The sequence below is a fragment of the Gobius niger genome, assembly GCF_951799975.1.
Source record: "Gobius niger genome assembly, chromosome: 5".
NCBI classification, from domain to species: Eukaryota; Metazoa; Chordata; class Actinopteri; order Gobiiformes; family Gobiidae; genus Gobius; species Gobius niger.
This window is the reverse complement of record NC_136856.1, coordinates 27,433,721-27,458,299: the sequence shown is the minus strand read 5'-3', so window position 1 is coordinate 27,458,299 and position 24,579 is coordinate 27,433,721. Positions and strand designations below refer to the sequence as shown.

General features: G+C 42.2%; 1 protein-coding gene across 9 annotated transcripts in view; it reads left to right on the top strand.

Moving 5' to 3' along the window:
- rapgef2b (Rap guanine nucleotide exchange factor 2b) overlaps positions 1-23,634 on the top strand; it is a 169,048-nt gene extending 145,414 nt beyond the window's left edge. For 4 of the 9 annotated variants that reach the window (XM_079557229.1, XM_079557223.1, XM_079557230.1 and 1 more), the window contains 17 exons: positions 1,012-1,119; positions 1,193-1,396; positions 3,966-4,074; positions 4,230-4,506; positions 5,004-5,161; positions 7,739-7,979; positions 9,496-9,879; positions 10,460-10,680; positions 11,622-11,745; positions 12,126-12,149; positions 15,617-15,840; positions 16,607-16,774; positions 17,091-17,234; positions 18,824-19,019; positions 19,095-19,600; positions 20,156-20,601; positions 22,716-23,634. In XM_079557229.1, the coding sequence (XP_079413355.1) occupies positions 1,012-1,119; positions 1,193-1,396; positions 3,966-4,074; positions 4,230-4,506; positions 5,004-5,161; positions 7,739-7,979; positions 9,496-9,879; positions 10,460-10,680; positions 11,622-11,745; positions 12,126-12,149; positions 15,617-15,840; positions 16,607-16,774; positions 17,091-17,234; positions 18,824-19,019; positions 19,095-19,600; positions 20,156-20,559 (3,492 nt within the window). In that variant the 3' untranslated portion in view covers positions 20,560-20,601; positions 22,716-23,634. Of the gene's footprint in view, positions 1-1,011; positions 1,120-1,192; positions 1,397-3,965; positions 4,075-4,229; positions 4,507-5,003; positions 5,162-7,738; positions 7,980-9,495; positions 9,880-10,459; positions 10,681-11,621; positions 11,746-12,125; positions 12,150-14,423; positions 14,460-15,616; positions 15,841-16,606; positions 16,775-17,090; positions 17,235-18,823; positions 19,020-19,094; positions 19,601-20,155; positions 20,602-22,715 lie in introns of all 9 variants that reach the window. The other 5 variants (XM_079557225.1, XM_079557224.1, XM_079557226.1 and 2 more) reach the window with 5 other exon arrangements.
- Positions 23,635-24,579: the final 945 nt, after the last annotated feature.

Genomic DNA, 24,579 nt, shown 5'->3' with positions numbered 1-24,579 from the left:
GAAAAGTGATTGTGACAGCAGATCACCAGAACTATAGTGGTTCTCAACATTGTTATTTTTGTAGTGCCACAAGTTCACCCTCTTTTAATGGAGACCTATTGTGCATATTGACTCTCATCACAAACAGACCTGGAGCTGTGTTTTCGACCTACTCGCATATCTTTGAGTAATCTTTGAATCTTCTCCAATGGCTTTACAGGCTCTTCCTGTTCCCACAAAGCTCTTGCTAAGCTTAATCCTTTCATTGCGTATAAAAACCCTTGCCATAGTTCACGACAGCCACGTAACCTTTTCTTTGAAAGAGGAAGAGGTGGGAGAGCTTATGAAAATCAGGAAGTGATTACTATTATTTCATCATTTTTCATGTCCTATGATTTGTTTCTCATGATTTATTATTGCTTTCATCTTCTTTTTTTGTTTTCTGTCTCATCCATATCTCACACCTACTCATCACACACACCACCACACATCCACGCCATTCAGAACCCAAGAATGATCCTAAGAATCAAATGTGTATCAATCTAATACCTTATACCGTTGTGTATCTTTCCTTTGTCTATGTGCTATTTGTGAGCTTTGTTTTATGTTAATAACGTAAAAGAAAGAAAATCAGGAAGTGAAACTACTGGATATTTAGTTTGTTGTTTTAGATCAATATAGCATTTTCTAACCTACAATCTATCATGTAAGATAATGATAAAGATTACTGTATACGCCTTCTTCAAACCATGTTGTTACGTTCTTCTTCAAAACCAAACCTGAAATAGGATTTCAATTCACATGCACAGCCATTCTTACTGCTCCATGCTATAGACATGGACCTTATTTCATATTATTAAACATAAATATTAATGCTTTTCTGCTCAATTATGCATGACATGCCCCTGGAGACACTACTTTTTTAAAGGGAATCTGACGCTGTTTAATCAAAATGGCACACAACCAATTTTCTAAACATACATTTCCTCTGTGGGTATTACTGTAGTTGACCTGCCCCTGTTACTTCCCCAGGTTACACGGGTAGTCTTGCTGTGGGTGAACAATCACTTTAACGACTTCGAGGGTGACTCTGCCATGACCCACTTTCTGGAGGAGTTTGAAAGCAATCTGGAGAAAGAGGTGAGTACATTTCATGTGAACTTTAGAATGAGAATCGGTGCTTGAACTTAACCATCTCCTCGTCTTTGTGTAGAAAATGTGCGGGCACCTCAGACTGTTAAACATAGCCTGCGCTGCTAAAGCCAAGCCCCGGCAGGTGACTCTGACCAAGCCGTCCCGGGACTCCCCCCTGGCCTTCAGCCTTCTGGGGGGGCAGGAGAAAGGCTTCCGGATCTTCCTCGACGCCGTGGAGCCTGGGAGCAAGGCGGCAGAGGCTGGTCTTAAACGGGGAGATCAGGTAATGTCAACAGCCGTCTTCAGAGGTTAAGAATTAGAATATGAAAATACACATGGTCAATCAAAATGACATTTTCTCAGATTATGTTGGTACTTCTGGCACATTCATAATAAACCAATGGAGATGTTACAATGTAAATACGGGGATCTGAGTTCTATCTAACTGGACATTTCTTGAATTTAACAGCTGACGTGTTGGGACTAACCAAGTCCCTTCTCTAGAGTCAAAGTCAGCCCTTTGCTGAAGTCTTGAAGTCTTATGTCAAAAATTGTCCAGCTGTATTGATCCATCACACTCTTTTTATTTGTCACTTATTTGTCTGCCTGGATGTTTGAGCATTCTGGTTTAGTTTGGTGAAATACTTGCGTTAACGTTCGCATGAAAGCATTAACCTACGGCCAGTGTTGCTAATGTTTCCAAACACACCAGATATCTATGGTAATTCTTCATTCTTAATATTCCAGGCAAAACAAAAGATTTGAGAGGGGAAAAAGTCCTAAAAATAGCATTTCTCCACCATTACTTTAACAAATGTTGAATTGATCATATATTTTTCGACTAAATACGGATACAGAGACAGGAGCAAAGTGGTTCAACAGCCCATAAAAATGGACAGTAATAACCAGGAATATTCAAGCTAACGTTAGCAATGATTGTTGTTTTTCACTTCTACTAAACAATTTGCTGTGGAAAAACATCCACATGGACCAAATTTTGGCTTGGCTTTATTGGTGTTTGACGAATATGTTTATAGTCCACCAGAAAACGGCTAAAAAGAGTGAAAAATTGTGATGAGAGGCTTTCTCCCCCCTCGGTTAGGCCACGCCCCCTTGTTTGATGTGTTTCCGTCTGTATCTTATCTGCTGAATCGTGAAAGTGCTCCTTAACAAGGAAAAAGTAATGTGACTGTAACCAGTCCAAGTGAATTTTAAGCTCTCAGTCATCCAGGTCTTTTAAATCATACACTACAGTAGTCCATGTATTCATTTCTGTTCATGCTACAGCAACAAACAGATGCGCAAGCTTCCAATTTTCTATATTTTACATTTGGTTCTTTTTCCGAGCACATCTTTGTCAGGATTTCCGTGACTCCTGTTCTCAGCCTTGCTTCTTTTCTTTTCTTTTTTTTGTGTGCGCTGAGGGCCACAATTGGGTGGAGATCTCACTGCGGTCACACACATCCAATACAGTTATACTTGTCAAATGGGTTTCCTATTCTGCTCGATCCACCGTTAAACCCGGCGTTTCCAAACTGTTAAAAGTTCCGCTGGCTGCCGGCGCTCCCCTCCGCAGCCCGACTTCCCTGGCATTTTCACACTTTGCGCCTCACTCCTCGAGGCTTTGCTGGGGTAAAGTCCCATAATCCTTGCAAGCATCTTTAGAGTGTCTCTCAGCTCCTGCTAAGCCCTCTTCCATTGCAGCAGTTTGCCAAATAAGAAGAGTTTAAGAAATGCCTCCCTTGGATTCAAAAGTCCCTACTACCACAACAACAACAACAAGATGGCTGTATCTGATGACCCTTTTTATCTTTTAGAATAATTAACAAAATGTGCTGCATAGAACCTTCTTATGCTGTGGTTGGTCTGTAACATGTTCTGAAATGAATGCGGTTTCTTTATTAGTTTATAATTTGATATTTCAGTCTAAAAAGCTTCTGCTCCTGGACACAGTGAAATGAAGCCTGATTACAAAAGGAAATATATTTGCCAGACACTTTGTAAATAGGAGTGGAGCGTCGGGAGTGGGAGGGGCTTATTTTAGCTCACACAGAGGACCAGGAAGTGAAACTACCAGATATTTCATCAACTGTTTGAGATCAACATTGCATTTTCTGACCAACTACGTATAAGATATTGATAAAGATGTGTCTCTAGCCACAACAACTATTTTCACCCAAGGCTTTTTTTTCTGAGAAAACATAATGTCACTGTGATACATTTGAATTCTTTAGGCATAGGTTTTGCAATACATTATTAAGCCGTGTCCTGCACAAACATACTGTCTCAAATTGTTTTCTGCAGCTCACGACCTTACAATAATGGGCCCAGTTCTCGTGCTGAAATGGAAGTCTCGCTTATTACCGATTGTCTCTGCCGTCTATAGAAAGGTCGGGCTGCAGCGACACGACAGGGCTGGTTAATTCCCGAACCGCGCTGACTACGGAATGACCTGACAAACGACGCGGGGGAAACGACAGCCTCCACAGATACAAATGTGGCCTGTCGTTTCCTATAATGCATGAGTTCGAGTGGCAATTAAGTAGCAATATTGCACAGTTCACTTGTTTTAATGAAATTGACTCCAGATGAAATGGTCGTATTGTTGGAGGATGATTAGTCGGCGTGCCATAGATTGACCCTGACAATTTGTAATTCAAACAGATCTTTTATGAACATTTGAATTAGCTACTACACACTGCCCATCCCCCCCAAAAATGAATATTCTATTGGACCGGCGCACATTTGCATCATCACACTTGATATAAATCCGGGTGTCTTTCATTTGCTTTATTGGGTCTTCTCTGGATTATGTTTTGCAACTAAACCTCTATCTGTGCTCTTGCTTTCAGATTTTGGAAGTAAACGGGCAAAACTTCGAAAATGTCCAGCTCAGCAAAGCCAACGAGATCTTGAAGAACAACACCCACCTATCCATAACTGTGAAAACCAATCTCTTAGGTATGTTTCCAATTCCATACAGCAACAGTTTCAAATAGATACCTCTAAATTATATATTTTGTCTCATATTCACCTGCAGTGTCTCGCCTTCAAAGTCGTGACCATGAGCAAACAAAGGACCTTTGATCGAACGAATTTACTTCTTTTCTATCTAGTGTTCAAGGAGCTGCTGATCCGGCCGGAGCACGAGCAGGACGTCGACGCCGACGAGGACCACGACAGGAAGAACGGGGCCCCGCACCTGCCCAAGATCGGGGACATCAAGAAGGGCAGCCGCTACTCCATCCCGGACCTGGCCGTGGACGTGGAGCAGGTCATGGGTCTGGAGAAGGCCAGCAAGAAGGCCAAGTCCAACTCGGTGGGAGGGCGCAACAAGCTCAAGAAGATCTTCGACAAAACGCTCACCAGCATCCTACCTCCCAAACCCTATAAGTAAGTCGAGCCTCTTTTTTTATTGAAATGTTCCATCACAATTTAGTCTTTTTGTTTTGGTGAGTGTGTATGGAACATGTCACAAGGATTCTAAGTTTTCAATCTTTTTACTCCAAGAATGGCCTTTAGACAATATGACCTTTCAAGTACCACCAGGTAAAGGTCAAATCAGGACTAAAGCGGGTCTAAAATGGTTGAATTATTTGGGTTTAAACCATGAAACCAGAAGATAATACACTAATCCATTACTCAAGCATAACCATCAATACCACTGACGCACTGCAAAGGTTTACTAAAATATTTTCAAACATCTCAGTACTGTAGTATAGTATAGTATTTCCCTCTTTCATGCAGTGTCTGCTTAAGATTGGATTTGCGAAAGGCCTCGTTTCCATTTATAGCTACACAAACATTGCCCCCTGCCTCTTGTTTGATAGAACTGCTGTCTCACGACTCCCCTGTGCTCTCTCTCTCTCTCTCCCCTTCTGTTGCCATAGCGACGTTTGCGTGGGCCAATCGCAGGACGACATTATAGTGGGGATGAAGCAGTCCAAGCAGATCCCGCCGGCTCTCCCCGTCAGCGGCAACCTGTCCTCGTCCAACCCGGACCTCCTGCAGTCCCACCATCGCATCCTGGACTTCAATAACCAGCCTGGTGCGTGCTACAGTAAACCGACCATTAAAGAAAAAAAAAAAGAAAAAAAGGGAAATCTGTTGAGAATTAGCGATGGGCCAGTGTGCTTGAAAAAATGAGCAACTGCAGAACTGATAATAAATAGAATACACCTTATTGGTTGAGTAGGCTACCTCTAAAAACATGTCGTTGCCGTGAGCAGTGAACTGTCTGAGCCGGTTCCTCCCCGTTTCATTGCATTTATATCATTTCTTTGGTTTCTCCATCATTAACATATGAAATGAGGTTTAGCGAGCATTGGATGTGTATCCGACCCCACAAAAACTCAACTGCTTTGAGTTTCTGTAGCTAAATGATGTAGCACAGGGGTGTCCAAACTTTTTTCATGGGGGGCCGCATACTGAAGCGTACACAGGGTGAAGGGCCGTAGATCGGTGGTTAGTGCCGCAAAACCTTTGACTAGCAGAGGTTTAAATTGCGCCCCACCCCTTTATTTATGCTTAAAACCTTCATGCCAGCTCTGTCTCACAGTACAAGGTTTGTTGTTTGGTTAGAATTGTGTAGAATTATTACATTTCAAACAAAAAGGACTATCTCTGATGATGTGTCCCGATTCAGCAAGAAGGCAGAGGGCCACCAAAAATTGGTCTGAGGGCCGCATTTGGACACCCCTGATGTAGCATAAAACCTTATGACGGGTTTTAATGTTTTAAAAAATATTTAGATGGATGACATCTATTGTAAGTAATAATTATAATTTTATTTCAGCAAAGCAGCGATTTTAATGAAGAAATGTTGGGAATAAAAGTAATTTTTATTTGAATTTAAGGGAAGTAAAAGGAAGTGACATAGATAGAGGTAAAGCTTGACTCAGTCATTTCCCATTGATATAATACGGAAAGGCATGTTTATTTATACCGCACATTTTGTACACAAGGCAACTCAATAACATGGTTGGCACGGTGACAGTTTAAAATAGTTTGCCTCCATCTATGTCACTTCCTGTCAATGTCTGATAAGGAAGGGAAACTATAAGCATCACAGAAACGGTCAAACTAAAGAAAGCTCGGTACATTTTTTTTGCAAAATCTCAAATATGATTGTGTTAACTACGTTTTAGCAAAAATTGTGTCTAATCCATTGCATCTTCATATTTTCATGAAACCAGCCTCACCGCACTTAAACTATTCCTCCAAAAGGCTGAGCAAACACACTGACTGCCGCTGCTTTCCTGAAACGTGTTGAGAAATTGAATGGCCTGTCGTTTCAAAGCGGCATTTTTCATTGAGTAAAAGTCAATTTTCTGAATTAAACGCTTGAAAGAACGAACTCCCGTGATTCACACTCTTCGCCTACACCAGTCAGGATGTAATATATCTGACAGCAGAAGAGTCTATTATTTAACTCCTACTGAAGAGTCGCTGATATAACTTTCAGTTTGACACGGTTTTATTAACCTTTCAATGTGACGTGTTCTTGTTCTTGCAGTTCCTGTGGTGCCCAGTAAGTATCTGTTTGCCAGCGCTGTCAGTTCATTTAGACATTAATCAAAGGCTTTCGCCCTGATAATGTGCTCTGTGGCTGACGCTATGTTATGCATGGGAGTGGGACTCGGGTTCAGCTAACGGCGCTCGCCTAACCGTTGATATATAAGGACATGGGTGACGGTGATACTATTACTTTATTACTGGGTGACATCTGATCAAGCTCATGCAGTAGGGCTGCACGATATTACAATATACGACTACTACACAACTAGCTGCTGATATTGCTGCTACTGCTTCTACTAGTAAATAGTAAGGTACTGATGCATTATGGTTCTTGTTCAAGTTGTGTGTCAGCTCTACTTTTCTGAAATCAATTATTCTTTGATGAAAGTTGTAGTGACCTTTTAAGTAAGGGAAGGCTCTTTATAATTATATCCTCTTTATAGATACAGACGGCATCTCTGGAATCGCATATGGTCATGTTTGAAAACAGTTAAGGGGGAAAACAATTTGGAGAAAAATCTAAACTTTCTCTAATTATTCAAAAACTACTTTAACAAATGCTGAAATATGAACATAGTTTCTACTAAATAAAGATACAAAGACATGGAGAGGAGCAAAGTGGTTCAACAGCCCATAAATAGATAAATAACGGAGAATGCTCACTTGATGCTACATGTTAGCATCGGGCTAATGCTAACGGTTAGCTAGCGCTTGCTACAACTGCTGTTTTTTTCACTTCTACTGAACAATCTGCTGTGAGAAAATATCCATATGGACCTGATTTACACTTGACTTTATTTATGTGATAAATAAGTTCATATTCCACCAGAAAATGGCAAAAAAGAGTGAAAGATTGTGTTTCTCTAAAGATTCTATTTTCCCCCTCGGCGAAGCCACGCCCCCTTCTATGACGAGATGCCGTCTGTATCTATTGTGTTAAATTCATTTTTGATCTAAATTGTCATTTAGTTTCTTAATCTGGAAGCATCCCGAAGCTTGGTAATTGTTTTTAGTATACTGTCTATATTAGGAAAGCCACCGTAGTCTTTGTCCGTTTATGTCAAAGTCATGTGACGGGTAACTCATGGCGCATCACTTTCTTTTCCAGACATGTCGGACCAGGTGCTGCGCGTGTTCAAAGCGGACCAGCAGTCACGCTACATCATGATCGGGAAGGACACCACGGCCAAGGAGGTGGTGGTCCAGGCCATCCGGGAGTTCGCTCTGACCGCAGCCCCCGACGCCTACTCCCTGTGCGAGGTGTCGGTCACTCCAGAGGGCGTCATCAAGCAGAGGAGGCTACCAGACCAGCTGTCCAAGCTGGCAGACAGGATACAGCTCAGCGGCAGGTATGAGTCGTTAAATATGCTTTTCATGTATGTAGGATAATTAAAGCAAGTGTCCTGGGGTCCGGGAGATTTCCACACCCCTCTATTTATCCATATGTAATTATGTCTGATACCGAAAGGCTCTAATTGTTGTATTATTTCTCAAATATCTGCACTATAATATCATCATCAAATACTGAGGCTGTACTTTTCTTTATCATGAACGATGAGTGAAATTTGCTACTAAACGTAAACAGCACAACTATTATAAGAGAGCAATGGAATAGGACTGCAGCTGTTAAGTTGGCAATCTGGCCGTCCAGAAAGTATATTCTTTGCCCCCAGATGATTGTTCACCACAATTATTGTGCACAAAGAAGATCTAAACAGTTAGATATTACCTGAAGTTAAAGTTAAATATAATAAAATGAGACTGTATATCTCATCATAACTCAGTTGTTTCATAATGCTGTTGACTTAGGGGTGGCTCGGCGTCCTACCTTTAACATAGGAACATTTTGGCTCGTGTCTAAGCAAATTTGCCTGTTCCTTTTGTACTGTATTAGGTCTCTAAAGATAAATGAATAATTTATTGTTTAATGTATCATACATTTTCCATTGAATATAAACATGTTTTCACTGTTTAGTATTAGCAGAAGCCAAAAGAAATCATTAGTCTATCTCTCAGACAAATATAGTTACTCACACATATTATATTTCATTCATTTAAAATAGTTACTTACTTTTTTCATTTGTTAACTGTTCACAGTGTTCAACCTATGTGCTGCAGCCTCGTGATTCTGCACATTTGTAGCTAAACTTCACTGTGTAAATGAATCCAGAGAGAATATGAACACACCGGCACATGTATTTCAGATGAATGTTCCTTTTGAAGCATAAGCCGAAGCAGGTGAAGCTTATGTAACGCTGTACTGTAACTGCGAATGGGATCAGACAGGAATGAGGGAAAGGAATGTGGATCATTTCTGCTCGACTTGTGCCATAACAACTATAGGCCGTTACAGAATATGGTTTCGATTAGGGTTGCACAACCTGACAAGAACTAGTTTCCAGTGTATATTTGGCAAGGCAAGGCAACTTTATTTATACCGCGCATTTCGTACACAAGGCAACTCAATGCGCCTTGCGAACTCAGTGCGAAACTTGGAGACTTCTTGTGCTGAATTGGCTTTTATTTTATAGTTTTTAATGTTGTCAAAAGCATATCTGGAGCTGCCGTTTGTTTCATTCATGCAGATCACTTTGGTCGTTTGTTCTTTTACTGCTGATGTGCTCTGATCTGTATTTCCTTGATTTAAGCGAAACACAAAACTGTCCTCAAAATTTAAAGCCCATGATTTATCACTAGACACAATCTGAGCTTAGTGTGTTCTTCTCGGCGCCTTGCATTTGCTAGCATGCCACTTGTTGAAAGTATGTTTTTTGTTTTGATTTTTGCGATTAGCCAATAGTGCCCGCTCAAACTCTGTCTTCCATCACAATTCACTACATTCACACTTATCCCTTCTCTCAACAGATACTACTTGAAGAGCAACATGGAAACGGAGACGCTCTGCTCCGACGAAGACGCCCAGGATTTGCTCAGAGAAGGCCAGATCTCCTTGCTACAGCTCAGCACGGTCGAAGTCGCCACGCAGCTTTCGATGAGGGCGTTCGAGCTGTTCTGCGCCATCGAGCCCACGGAGTACATCGACGACCTGTTCAAGCTGCGCTCCAAGGCGGGCTCGGCCAGCCTCAAGCGCTTCGAGGAGGCCATCAATCACGAGACCTTCTGGGTGGCGACGGAGGTGACCCGGGAGCCCAACCAGCTCAAGCGCATGAAGACGGTCAAGCACTTCATCAAAATAGCGCTGCACTGTCGAGAATGCAAGAACTTCAGCTCAATGTTCGCCATCATAAGGTAATTAACCCCTTAACTCACTCAAGTTTGGTTTTACCCCAGTCCAAAAGCTTCTGGAAAAATAGCAACAAAACTGAGACGAAAACAATGATGGAACTGTGACAAAAAGGTGAGAAAATATTACAAAAAATGACAAAAATTTGATGAAAAAATTGATGAAAAAATGAAAAAAAATGTGACAAAAAATGACCAAAAAAAAGACCAAAATGTGACAAAAAAAATGACAAAAATGTGATAAAAATTTGACAAAAAATGGACAAAAAATTACAAAAAAATTACAAAAAAAATTATTAAAAATGTGATAAAAAATTGACGAAAAAATGACAAAAATGTGACAAAAAAATAACAAAAAAGTAGCAAAAATAAGTTGAAAAAAATGATGGAAAAAAAATCTGACGTGAGGAAAAAGATCCTCTCGGTTCAGCTGGGAGTTAGAAGGTTAACCAGAACAATCATTATTCGTCCATTTTCTTTTCGAGAGAATCATTGGGATTTCGCAAAAGCCCGTCTTCGCCTCTATCTCACAAACCTGCTGTCCAATTCTCCAAATAACAAAGCATCCCCATTCTCCTCCCCGCAGCGGCCTGAACCTGGCCCCGGTCTCGCGGCTCCGGGGCACGTGGGAGAAATTACCCAGCAAATACGAGAAGCTGTTCGGGGACCTGCAGGACCTGTTCGACCCTTCCAGGAACATGGCCAAGTACCGCAATGTCCTGAACAACCAGAACCTCCAGCCCCCCATCATCCCCCTGTTCCCCGTCATCAAGAAAGACCTCACCTTCCTGCACGAAGGTAATACCAGTTAAGTACCGCTCCTACTGTTCCGCATCCCACACGTAAGGCTGCTTTGTTTGCTCTCGCAAAAGCCCAAGCGTTGTTCGGATCCGCGCTTCAGTTTTTACAAAGTTGGAAACGGGAATTCACTGCTGCTGCTACGTTCTGTGCAGTTTCAATGAGCTTTCCATTGTAGATGAGGTTTCAAAAAGTACTCATCTGTACTGGGTTGATGTTTCACCTCATTCAGGAAGCTTCCTCAGTTCAGTTGTTTTTGTTCCCTCGATGCCAGGGTAATGGATTCTGACTGGCATTCAATAATAGTTACAATTACATTGCTCAACTAGATCCACAAGTTCATAAAAAAATGCAAAAATACTGGTCCGAAACCCATTAAACTGCAGTTTTTGTAAAAATCGTGCAACAGTCTTTGCTCCAGAGCAGATTTCTAACGGCTTTGGAGAAGTATTGATCTGAGTTTGCAAACCGGAACAGAAGCTTCTCGAATGGGAGGCGAAACACCTTCAATTCTTAAAGCACTCTTTGCACCCTTTGGATACCTCAAATTCAAAGTAGCACAATCCCTAATAGTATTAAAGGGGAACAAAAGGGTTGATACGCTTTTATAATGAATAACCAAAGTGTGTAATCGAAAATCAGTGTGCTCTAAGAAGCTTTCTCTGTTCAAAAACTCCAAACTCTCCTAGTTACTTTGAAAACGTTGGCCACTAAAGACAATTGAGAGCTTTTACAAACAAATATTATTACGTAACATTTCTGAATCTTACGGCCATCTTGATAACCATAACCTGTCTAGTTTTTTTGTTGTTCTTTCTTGACTTTTCACCCTACTAAGATGGAACCTGTTTCGTCCTAACCCACTAGTTTAGAAAGCCAAGCTCATAGAGAACTGAGAATGAACCGCTGTATTTTCACAAACTCAACCTTCCGTCGCTCTTGTCTTCCAGGTAACGACTCCAAAGTGGACGGCCTGGTCAACTTCGAGAAGCTGAGGATGATCGCCAAAGAGATCCGCCATGTCGGTCGCATGGCTTCCGTCAACATGGACCCGGCGTTGATGTTTCGAACCAGGTATGACCGACCCACCTCCAACAAACGATGACCGTTCCACGCACTCCAGCTGTACTAGTCAACTAACCGTATACGGGGTTAGCGAGTTCACATAGTTCTATTCATCACGCTTTTTTGGAGCAGCTGTTCCCTTTCGGCAATCACGCGTACCGTACTGTAGTTGTAAGAAAAGACGCGCACATCACTTTAGTGAAATCGTGCTTTTGTCTAATGACGTCTCCGCGGTGTTGATTTTCTCTTTCACGTGGGTCTGTGGTGAAATGACTTCTCTTGGTGGTGATCTTTTCCAATCTTTAAGCTTTTGTTTTGTCTCCTCTCTTCTCTCTCGTCCACTTTGGGTTTTTTTTGCTTCTTTGTCCGTGGCACACACACCCTTCTAGGAAGAAGAAGTGGAGGAGTTTAGGGTAAGTTTGGAGTCCCCTATGACCCCGATACCTTTCGCCTCACCCTCGCTAAAGCCTCATTTCCACAAAGTTATTATTGCGACGGTGTGGGTGGATGAGGAACAAGTCACTTCTTCATTCAGTTTCACTTTATATAGGCATTTTATTATGGTCTGTCAAAGTGGGGCTATGGAGGTCAACAGTCATGTTCACTTCTGCCGGCTGATTTGGTTCTGGAACTAAATTTTCTATTCATTTTTAACTGAAACCACAAAGTTATAAAAGCATTTAGCCGTATTCTAAAGCTATTTTTTTTCATTTAAAATATTCACATTATGGCCATTAGGTACCACATAACCTTTAATACAGTAAAAAGGAATGTGAATCTTTCTTGAGCCTGAGCATGTTTTGGGGTTTTTAAGCTCTATAAGAAAGATAAAAAACATAAAATGATGTGTTCAAAAGAATACAATGAAATACATCCGCTCCAAACTTGTGGAAATGTGTCTTTAATATGTTTGTTCAATGTGTGCTTTATTTCTGCTGCTTTTTAAATACTTGCTTTGAATTGCGCTACTAACACCGTTTGATGCACTAAACAAAAGAGAAGAAAAAAGGTCAGTTTGAAAACACACTTCTCAATTCCTAGACATTGGTGTATATTTTTACCTTGAATCCAAAATACATTAAATTCCATATTGTATAATTCGAGCAATTCTCCACACGTGCTCTGCAGATTTTCGACGTGTAAACTGACCTTTTTCATTACTCCCTTGCGTAACAAACTGCATGTATAGTTTAGACATGTTTTTCAAAAATGTTTTCTTTATCCAGCCTTCAAACTGCCAGAGTATCAGGTTATTGTATCGTGATCATACTTTGCATTTTTGTGGCCAATAGGGACGTTGAGCTTAGAGTACAGTTAATGAGGGACATATGGCAGCAACACTTACAGGAAAAACGCTGTCGATCGCACTATAATTGAAATAGGTTGCGTTCATGATGTTCTAGATGCCATACTATGAGATGGAGGATAGGGACTGATGGTAAGTATAGACAGATGGTGTTGAAGAAAGACGCAAAAAAACACATAATCCCAACCTTTATGTTACTTATTCTTGAGGGATTGTGTCAACAAATTAGCATCATTAATCTTGTGTGCCTTTGTGTCTAAATAAGACCACCGTTTCCACCAATTTTAAGTTAATTATTGACTGAAAAGAAGACGAGATGTTGGTCCAAAAGTCGGTATTTTATTAGCTAAAAGGCTAAATCTCCCACTGTCTTTATTCCCGTTATAGAATTCTGTATTCTTTGGATGTTATGATCAAAATCCTCAAATTTGGTGGTAAAAGACAACTACGTCCATAGAAAAACATTTGAAATTTCAGTATACGAGCGATCGCGACGTCGTCACATCCGTTGGCCGTGGTAGGCATTTTACATTTTCATATTTGATAAACATTTTATTAAAATCCTATAATCAGCAAAAAACAATGTCCATAAACAGTGCATTGCTTCTCTTGCGCTGTAACAGATCTATCATTTTATAAAAAACGAGTTAGAGGCCTGTATGCATCAGCTGTTGCCTACCATTCACCAAAACATCCGGCGAAAATTGCGGAAGTAAACAATAACAGCGATCGCTCGTATTGAAAAGTAGACAAAGAAGCAGCAGGACAGCAATGTTAAATGTCAGCTCACTACGTCCAGAAAACTTTCAATGGGCTTCACCCGAATTCGAGGTTTAAGTTGTTCAATCGCTGTAAGATATTGCTTTCGTAGCTTTTCCAATCCATTCCAAACCGCCCGATTTCTAACAGGGACGAGTTTATTAGCAGTTTTCTGAGAGCAAAGTGTCATGGTAACAACATTTACAACTCGTACTTGACATTGTAGTTTGGGGCACACAAACCGCATGCTTTTGTAAAACACAAGGGCATCGTCGGAAATGACTAACTGCTTTTATCACAGATGAGTGAACGTGACTAATGCCTGGGTCTACTGTTTAGCTTTAGCCCATTGTGCAAACATTGCCTTTACTATTACTACGGATGAGTCAGGCCACAGAAATGTAAACTATGACTCGGGCTGCTCCTGTGTGAACCCCCCTGTTGTTTGAATGGAGCCGTCAGTGTCTGGAATGCCCGGAATGTCCTGGAGTAGAAGGAACTCCTAAAGCTACTCCCGCATGTTCAAAACTCCCACCTGGAAGCTTATATAACGGCCCCGGCCACATGGGTATTTTGGTCAACATGTTGTTGTTTTTTTTACTCTCCCTTCCACACATAACAGGAGCACCAAGGCTGCATCGTGTAAGAGTAGAAACATGTGAGGTTTGTTGTTATTTTAACTGTATTTAGCCCGGTGGATGTATTTGACCGCGAGCTTGGCCTGTTCTGAATTTCTATAGGACTTGCAGGTGCAGGTTAGAGAAGCAAATGAATGTCACTATTCAAAACAAATGAGAGGTGATGATTATACAGAGTAAGATAAGAAATCGTTTATATCTCCCCCATTGAAGAATTCACAATGTTGCAACAGCAAAGCACAAAAACAGCAGTACATAAAATAGAACGTTAAAAGAGGTAGAGCTTGGTCGATTTTCTTATAAATTACATTAGATTTTTTTTCCACTCCATCTAAAACAAAATAGCTGCTGATGCATGATAATTGCTGTATATTATTACATTATATATATTTATTGTTTTAGTTAAAATGCATCAACAAAATAATACAGTACAGTAAAGGCAGTAAAATATATATATATATATATAATCTGATTTTCCGAAAATATGAAGCGATTTGACTTTCTATCTCGATTTTTAAATCAAATCGATTTTTTGCCCAGCCCTAAATAGAAGTACCAAATTGCAACAATGTACAACAAGTAAATGCTGAATACTGACAAGCAAGAAGATGTTGATTCTCTATAAACCTTCAAAGAAAATGCAATGAAGTGGCAAAAAAGAAAAAGTTTTTGATAATAGTAGTAATTGTCAGTGGAGAAAAATTCAAGTAATTTCTAAGAAAAGTCACGGCTTTAATTGAAAAGTCAATCAAAGTGTGACTAAGCACGTTTTTCAGTGAGATAAAAAAAAATGTCAGATGATATATCAATAAGGTTTTAACTTGTTATCGCAAACAAATAATAATACTAGAAGCATGAGAGGAAGAAGGTGATCCGAGGCACTCAAACTTACATGAAAATCCTTTAATTGGTTTATTTAAATAGTAATACTAATTTGGAATAATTGTAAAAAAGCAGTTTTCCATAATTGTAGCTATACTTCGACTCCTTTAGTGTCCGTGCTATAAAGACAAAAAGGGCCTAATATGTGTGGATGCTGAGACAACTCTTGACAATATCCATGTTGCGGTAGCCAGGGCCCACCGGTGACAAATATACTTCTAAAAAAAAAAAACAACTAATTGCGCGCTTTCCTCTCCTGTTTTCGTCCCGTTCTCTCCGATTCGCTCCGGCGCAGGTCTCTGAGCCAGGGCAGCGCGAACGCGGCGGTGCTCGACGTCAGCCAGTCCGGCGGGCACAAGAAGAGGGTGCGGCGGAGCTCCTTCCTCAACGCCAAGAAGCTGTACGAAGACGCGCAGATGGCCCGCAAGGTCAAGCAGTACCTGTCCAACCTCAGCCTGGAGACCAACGAGGAGAGCCTGCAGACGCTGTCCATGCAGTGCGAGCCCTCCATCAACACGCGTGAGTCTGACACGCTTTTATTTTAATACAGTTAATTACAGTAAGAGGCTCTGGATACATGGATGTAAATTGAAAAATGAAGACACATTTTCCGGGCCATGTTTGAGAAGATTCCATGACAACAGGCTTTGTGCATGGACTGTTGCATAGAACCATAAACAAGAGACCTTTGTTTTTCTCTTTTAGTATAGAAGCTAAAGGCTAAAGCTAATTTGACGCTAACAAATAATATAATATCCCAATCTGATATAATTTTCTTGAAACGCACTTGGCTTGATGATTATTTAAGTTTTCTCCTGTGTTTTTAATCTTATCTTATGTATAATTTGTGTTAAAAAAAAGTGGACAGGAAGTGGTCTTTACCCTACACTGGCCAACAGGAAGTTAGCCAAAAACACTACACGCACAGGGTCTATTGATCCATTTTGAGCCTAACAATCTTTGTTGAGAGGTATCACTTAGAAAAAGGAATAATTAACTCTCTGTTTGGAATATATATTGGCAATATTTTCCCAGGGTATATAAATGCATCATAGGTTTTCACTTGTTACAATCAATATCATCCCATTGTTCAGTATCATTTTAAATGCTCTGTACTGGATATTTTTCTTGTTAAATTGTTTTGAAGTTCAGTCTCTTGGTAAAGCAGGCATTGGTTAAAAACAAAACAAAAACTAGGATTTTAGAGGCGGCCATATCTGAATGACTGTTTTATGCTGTACAAAACTGTACAAAATCTTATTGTCCCGCTCTTGTCTGCGCTCAGTGCCCAAGAATTCCGGTGGGAAGCGACCGGACACGTCTCCAGTCGTGTCCCGCGCGGCCAGCACACAGAGGGGGCAGCTGGCCAAAGGCTCTCAGGCCCTGCAGGTCCCAGCTGTGGCCCTCTACCCCTCCAGGAAGAAAGTGCCCGTCAAGGATCTTCCGCCATTCGGTGAGACTTAAACACTATATTGTGTGATATCGAAGGTGCAAGTGATGTTTGGACCACTGTATCATACCGTATCAAAAGAAGCCGTTGACCTTACTGACCAATTATCTCCTCAAAGACAATATTTGTGGACATCTATAGTCCTTTTGTCTTCAGCCTTGTCTTGCATGCCAACACTGCCACCTTGAGGTCATCTCTGTTTACGCACCATATCCCTAACCCTAGTCAGACAGCTCGGCTCTATACAAGCGCCCCTCAGGGTAAGCTGCCTGCGCTCCCTTTACTAATATGCCCCCTGTCTGCTTCTGAACGTCCACAGGCACCAGTTCTCCGCAGTCCCTGAAGAAGATCCTGTCCCTGTCGGAAGAGAGCGGGCAGAAGAGACACTCTGAAGACACGGTGTCCAACGCCTCGTCCCAGCTCTCGTCCCCTCCCACGTCCCCCCAGAGCTCGCCCAAGAAGGGTAAAGCCCATAATCCCACTCCCTCCCACTGTATGATCCTCAGACGGCTGTGTGTAGTGATAGGATGGGCTTTGGGGGCCATCTGCTGGTGCCTGCATGTACTGCAACACAAGCAAATGTCAGCAGTTTAGACACAAATGCCAAAGGATTTGTCGATTTCCTTGCCTAATGAAATGACTTTAGACTCACTAGAAACTGCGCCCCACTGTTGTAACTTTAGTCGCCGGTTACTTCTCAGCTGCTGTTCATAGAAGGCCCATTGACCACACTGTCACATGTTTGCCTTAATCACAGGGCTGCTGGCATTAGCGGGTCACAGAGCCAGGATTATGTGTTCCCCCTTTAAACCACAGGTAACCAGTGCAGTCTGGTGGATAGCACTGTAGATGCTGCTTCGGTTTGTGTCTGTAATGAGTTACATTAGTCTGTGGCTGTTTGGTGATGGTTTGGTTGCTCAAATCTATTCCTGTTTTTTGTATATTGGGTCAAGGCGCAGAACTTTTGTGAATATGGAGATGGTTTGAGAGACTATTGGTGCAGAATGTCACTCAGTTGTGTAATACCTGGTGCAGAGAGTGAATTGATATGTTCATATTATCTAAATCCATCCTATTGTTTGCTTTTGCTAGCTATTGACAATCACAGTACACACCTTCAGCAATAAAATTACAATCAAAGTATTTGACCTAAGTTTTGTTGTAGTATTGTTTGAGGCATCTTTCCATTGGAGCAGAACGGGGCGGAATGGAGTGGTTTCAGGGTGTTTGCAACAGCCAAAATCAAACCAATCAATGCCCAGAGGAGCAAGCTGTTCCAACCATGGGTCACTTCTACAAGAGGTGAACTAGAGCGGTTTGCGTGGGATCGGCTTGACAAAGAAGGAGCTACGTGTAGCTACGCACTTGGACAGGATGAGCAAGAATGCACTGTCGAGCACCTACCTAAAAGCTGCTCACATCATTTTGTCATAATTAAACAAGCGATCTGCAATAGCATTCTCTGTGAGATGGAAAGTTTATGTTGAGCTAAAATATTTAGCAAAACCAAACTAACTTAGTAACAACAGCCGTTTCCGGTTGGGCACTCGCTTCGAGAATGAAAACGATGAATTTCTTGTTTGGAAAGCATTTTAAAATAATCTAAAACTTGCATGAGGAGTTGTTAAAATGTAGAACAGTGGGTGGGGAAGAGAGGTGATATTAATATAAAACTTGTTAATGAACGGGAAGTAGATTCCCTATCAGCTGCAGCTTGTTCTTAGTCCCAGAGCGTCAGCCGCTTCCTCAGCTGTCTCGACCCGTTTATTCTATAAAAAAAACCTCTGAAACGTAAACCTGTGGCTCACACCAAATTGAAGCGCTCTCATGTGACCCGTGCGGTTCTGCTCCCATTGAAAAACGCCTATAATGAAATCGTGTTGTCCCAGCCCTATAAATCTGTAGTCGTATGTTTGCAGAAAGTGCCAGTAAATTTGCTCTATACATGATTGTGCAGTTTGGTCTGTGAAACACACCATGACCCTCAGCTCAAACTGCACACAAACTCCTATCCAAATGATGTTATATCTTCTTTCTCTTTGTGTCCTCCAGGCTACGGTCGGTTGGGAGACGCGTACTCAGACTCCGGTCACTCTGAGATCTCGTCCCGCTCCTCCCTGGTCAGTAACTCCTCCTTCGACATGGCACAGGAGGAGCGGCGGCTGCGGCACTGCGGCCTCAGCGACGCACACCTGGGCCCGCGGCTGGAGCGGCGAGCCACGACCGACCCCGACCAGTACAGCATCGGGTAAGGGCTGTGTGCTGAGCGGCTTCACTTTGACTTCAGTGTCGAACAAAGCTAAGTCTGTGTTCTTTATGACAGGTCCTACTCATCGATGCAGGACTGCCGGGGCATCTACACCGGCGGCCCCACGGTGCTGTCCTCGCCCAGTTCCGAGGAGCTGACTCATGACCAGGGCGACCGCGTGTCTCTGGACGCGGCTGACAGCGGCCGTGGCTCCTGGACCTCCTGCTCCTCCGGTTCCCACGACAACATCCAGACCATGCAGCAGGGCCGCAGCTGGGAGACGCTGGCCTTCGGAGGCGGCGTGCCTCCTGGCGGCCCCGAGACACTGCTGGGAGGCTCGGCGGCCCTATGGGCAGCTCAGGCACGGGGCAGCTGGGCGTCGGCCAGCTCCTCGTCCTCATCCGCGGCGTACTGGGGAGAGGACTCAGAGGGGGACACGGGAACGATAAAGCGCAGAGGTGGGAAGGACGTGAGCGCGGACCCGGAGACCAGCAGCATCACCTCCACGGGGTCTGAGGAGGCCAAGCTCATGGGACGACCCACGCCATCGCCCATCACCACGGGGGGGAAAGGACTGCTCTGTGAGTGCACACTCTTCTTACTCACACTGTTGTTCTAGCTTTCAGACATTTATGTTTGCTATAACCTATTCATGTTTTTTACAAAGTGTTGTTACTGCAACATGGAAATGGATTGTTCCAGTTTATTTCCTTATTTAGGTTACAAACAGTAATGTGGCTTACACTTGTGTTACGCTTTACAATATTGGCTAATTTTTCAAATTAATGAATTCCTTCCATGTTCAGTGTTGGTATTCTACTTTTGTGGCCACAGTTGCCCTGAAATAGAATGACTTAATGCCCTGGTTTCCATAAAAAGCCATTGGCTTAAAAAGCCTTTTGAAACTTCCTTCATTTGCTAATCCAACCTTTCTCTCTTTCATCAATTCAGTAAAAAAAATGATCTTCTCATGATAGACTCACTAATAATTAATCACTGAAACATTAAGTTTATTGACTTTATTCTTAGTCAGGTGACGTTAAGTTCTCTACCATCTGGGTTATAGACCTATGTCTACGAATTAAAGCACATTAAAGCACGAAAAAGAACATGGATCTCCCTTTTTCCTCCAACAGCTCGTAAGGAAAGCCGATACCGCGAGCCGCCCCCCACGCCACCCGGCTACACTGCCCTCACCATCTCGGACATGGCGGAGGGGCAGCACCCGAGCCAACCTGCCTCCGGGACGACCACCCCCACCCCCAACGCCACCACCACCACCTCCTCCTGCACCGCCTCTGCCCCCCACCACCACCACAGCTCCTCGGGCCGAAGACCGCCCGACTACACCACGGCTCTGCAGCGCTCACGCATGGTCACCCAGTCCCCCGACCAGCAGGCGGCCAAGCACCGGCGGGCCAACCAGGAGCACGCGGAGCCCGACGAGGAAGAGGAGGGTGAGTGCCTGTCTTCCAAAGTAGTGACGCTGAGGAGGACTAAGCCAGTGGCCAGGAACAGACAAGAGCCCCCCAGACCCTGACAGAGAGGTAGCAGGCAGGGCCCCTCTCCCCCCTCCAGGCAGGTAAAGACTAACTTACCAAAGGGGTTGCCCACTTCAGCAACCGTGCATGGGATCACTACTAGATAGGACTCCCGCTCCGTAGTTCAGCTCTGGCCTGTAAATGTAAAACCAAGGCTGAGGATATGAAGGATGAAGTGACATTCAAGTATCTTCTATGATCACACTTGTATTTCTTTCGTTCTCTTTTTTCCCCATAAGTCAGTTATGAGATTTTTTCACCGACACAGAGGGCAAAAAAAGCGAGACACTGGCCCAGTAGCCAGCCAGAGTAGCCCACATCTTGTTTATGCTTTTACTCTTAAGAGTAAGTAATATTGATCATAAATGAACATTCAATTACAATGCGTTGGGACAAAGGAATGGTTTTAGCAGATGTGTCTGATTGCAGAAACATTTTTTTAGAGTGTGACCTTTTCTTTGGTCATGCAGTGTACATATAAATGACTCATAAAATCACTATTGCAAAATAAATAAATAAAAATTGTTGGAGAAAAAAAAGAAGTTCCTAAAATAAGTCACATTCTAGTTACATTTTCTGTGAGCTTTAAACTTCCTTATGTGTTCTGACTTTTTTTTTCTTCGATTGAGACCTAATTGCAACCTTTTACTACCGGGTTGTAGCATGACATTTACACTCTAACTCATTAACCTGTAATGTTGTGATTGATATTTAACGTATAACTTATTATAAGCTTTCACAGATGATGTATTAACCTTAGCTTTGCCTCAAATGTCACTTTGGCCCTTTAGATTCTCATTCCTTGATATATAAGAGCTGTTGTATGGAGCAGGACGGCCCCCTCTCACACACGCACTGTCCCCCTGCATGAATCACTCTAGTGGAATAGTCCTGGACCTGCACGTGCCCTCGGTGCGCTCACCCACACGCACTCCCTCCCCATCACCACTAGCTCTTAGTCTGTCACGTTATCTAACTTTTAATCCAACTTGTAAAAAGCAGGAATTCAACCAAAAGGTAACTCTTAATTGTGCGAATGCTTGCATATAAGTTCTGTGCATGGAATGTGTTTCTGCTTTAAAGCCGGTGTTTGGTAACAACGACTTTGTGTACACAGGTTCAAAGTAATTTAGAGATTAAATAAGAAAGTGAAACGAAATTAAAGTTAAGAAAGTTCAAGAGTTAGCATGTGCTAGCCTTCACATTTAGCCTTTTGCCTCAGGTCTAATTATAAACACAAACGTCTCCTCAGATGTAAAGTAGTGAAGTATTTACATCCTGTGCAAAGTTTTTTTTGTTTGTTTTAGATGTACATTATATCTCACAGTTGCTTGTTTTCTGCCAAGTATTGTTTTCATAACGGCTAACACCCTAAAGCTAACTCCAGCTAACTCTCTAAACAAGGACAGGAAACAGTTGCTAAACTAGGAAGTTAGCATCATGTTTATTTGCAACAATCTGTGCACAGCATATTATATTTATATATGTGTTTGCCAGTAAATAGTGTAAAACAAAAAATAAATAAAAATATGATTTTTATATTGGACTGCTACATAATAATTATTCAGGAATCTCTAGGCAAGGCAAGTTTATTTGTAGAGCACAATTCACACACAAGGCAATTCAAAGTGCTTCACAGTTGCATAAATGCAAGAAAACAAATAGAATCAATTAAAACATCAACATAAAATGAATCAATCACAGTTAAAGGCAAGAGTGCAGTTAAAATACTTTCAATTATATGCATGGGCAAAAAGAACTGTTTTACTCTACTACGCTCAACAAAGGCTATTGGCTTTTGAAACATTTGTTAGCGTCAAATTAGCGCTGGCCTTTAGCCTCAGGGCTAACACACCCACATTTATGAACACACAAGTCTACTCCAGTGAAGTATTTACATCTGTGGAAAGTCTTTTAAGATTTTAAGATTGCTTGTTTTGTGCCACGTACGGTTTTGATTTGTTTTGTTTTGTCAGCGAGACACGGCTAACTAGCTAGGACACAGTTAGCAGGAAGTTAGCATCATGTTCCTTTACAACATTCCATGCACAGAAACTACTTTTTTTTCTTTTTTCTTTTCCAGTAGGTGTATAATTTTATAAGGAGGCGGGGAAAAAGTCTTCAGTCTAAATTGCATTGTTTTGTGTCCCCACAGAAGATGAACAGGTGTCAGCAGTCTGAGGACCCATCGCGGACGTACTTCTGTCCTTTTGGAAGTCCCGCCCCAGAACGTGGAGACGGACAGACCCTCCGACCAATCACCGAGAGACGATCACCGGCGACATTACGTGCCTCTCTCTCTCTCTCTCTCTACCATCCCGTTCTGCGGACAGCTCGCGCGCCCCTCTCCCCCCCATCGCCTTAACGCATCACGGGGTGGGGCTGACTGACCCTGCATGCAAAAACATACTGTGAAGAAAAGAGAAGACGGTTTAAAGACTGCGGCGTAACACCCGGCACTTTGGAAATAAAAAAAAAATACATAAAATCAACAAAGACTTTTGGAAACGTGTCACGGGGCGCCGGACTTGGCCAGTGGCGCAACTTACGAACTAGATTTTAGACATAAACAGTGAACGATTGGATCTGCACTTTTTTTTTTTCTTTTTTTTTTTTTTTTTTTTACAGAACAAAAGACTTTAACCACATTTGTTTTGTTTTTCTCCTTTCTGTTCGGTTTCCTCGACTGTTTGCCACGACTGGGGGAGGACAGAATCTCCAGCCGGGACTGAAAAAGCAGCAGTTGCAATCCAGTGTTATACTTCTTTCTTTTTTTTTTTTTTTACATGAGAGCTTGTCAACGGTTGGTTCCCGCGTGGCGACTTTTAAAACAGATGGAACCGACGTGCACAATACGTTACAAAACAGAATTATGTATCGATGTTTGAAAATAGCACTTTTTTAGCACAAATGTGACAGTCGGTTTCTATAAATAGCAGGGTATGACGTGGTACCCGACCCATATCTCGATTTTACTGGTCTTCGCATCTTCTGGCCTTTTTGGGGATAAGCACATAGATAACAAGAATGGCCACACGCCGTAAATGTTGCACTAGATTAAGTGCTAAGGGGGGGGAGGAAAAATAAATTAACAAAGATTATGAAATGCCTCGACTTTTGCCCAAATCATGATGTCAGTAAAATATTGAATAAATGTTTAATAAAGCCCTTTTTTTTTTCTTTTTTTCTTTTAAATCATCGGCGTGAACTGTTGGATGAAATGTTGCCTCGTCTCCTCTGGACAAACTGAATGCTGATTTTGTTTTCGAAAAGTAAAATGTAGATTGGCCTGACTCAAGAGATCATGCGACATGCTCCTCTTTTGAATGTCCAAAGCGCCTTACCGTTTTAGGATTGCAAGCGTGTTTTGTATTACTGCCCCCTGCTGGTGAACGCGGGTGGAGGAGAGTCCCGAACTGAACGACAGTGGATTGAGATGCCTTATTTAATAACCCAGATTTTTTACCATGTTGAGGCTCCCCTACTCTGCTCCTTTTCGTAAAAACAAAAACAATCTGTCAAATTTGTGGAAGCTAGGAAACCTTCTCACGCAGAGATTGTACTTTTCACCAAGATGATGAGCAGACATTTTGGATGCCCCAAAAAATAAAACTATCCTAAGGTATTCACAACCAGGATTAGAGTAAATTCATGTCATTAATGTTGAAACAATTTTCTAACATTTCAAATTTCATAGTTGAATACCTCTCATTCTGAGCAGAGCAGGGGGCCTTTGGCTCCTGCGAAGCGTGTGTCCTGCCCCTGTGTTGTGCTACTAGGACTAGACTGATCACCGCTTATATCATGTGTAGTGGACGTGACTGTGGACATGTGTCTGTATGACTCCGGTGACATGAAGGACACATGTTCGGCCCATCACTGGCGACAGCTGGCCCTGCTGGTCACAGACGGGGGTCACCGCTGACTGATCTGAACTGATCACATTGATCAGTCCTGAGACTGAAGCCACTGAGTGTTCTGCGACTTACTTCAATAATTTGCTCTTTTCTTTTTGTATG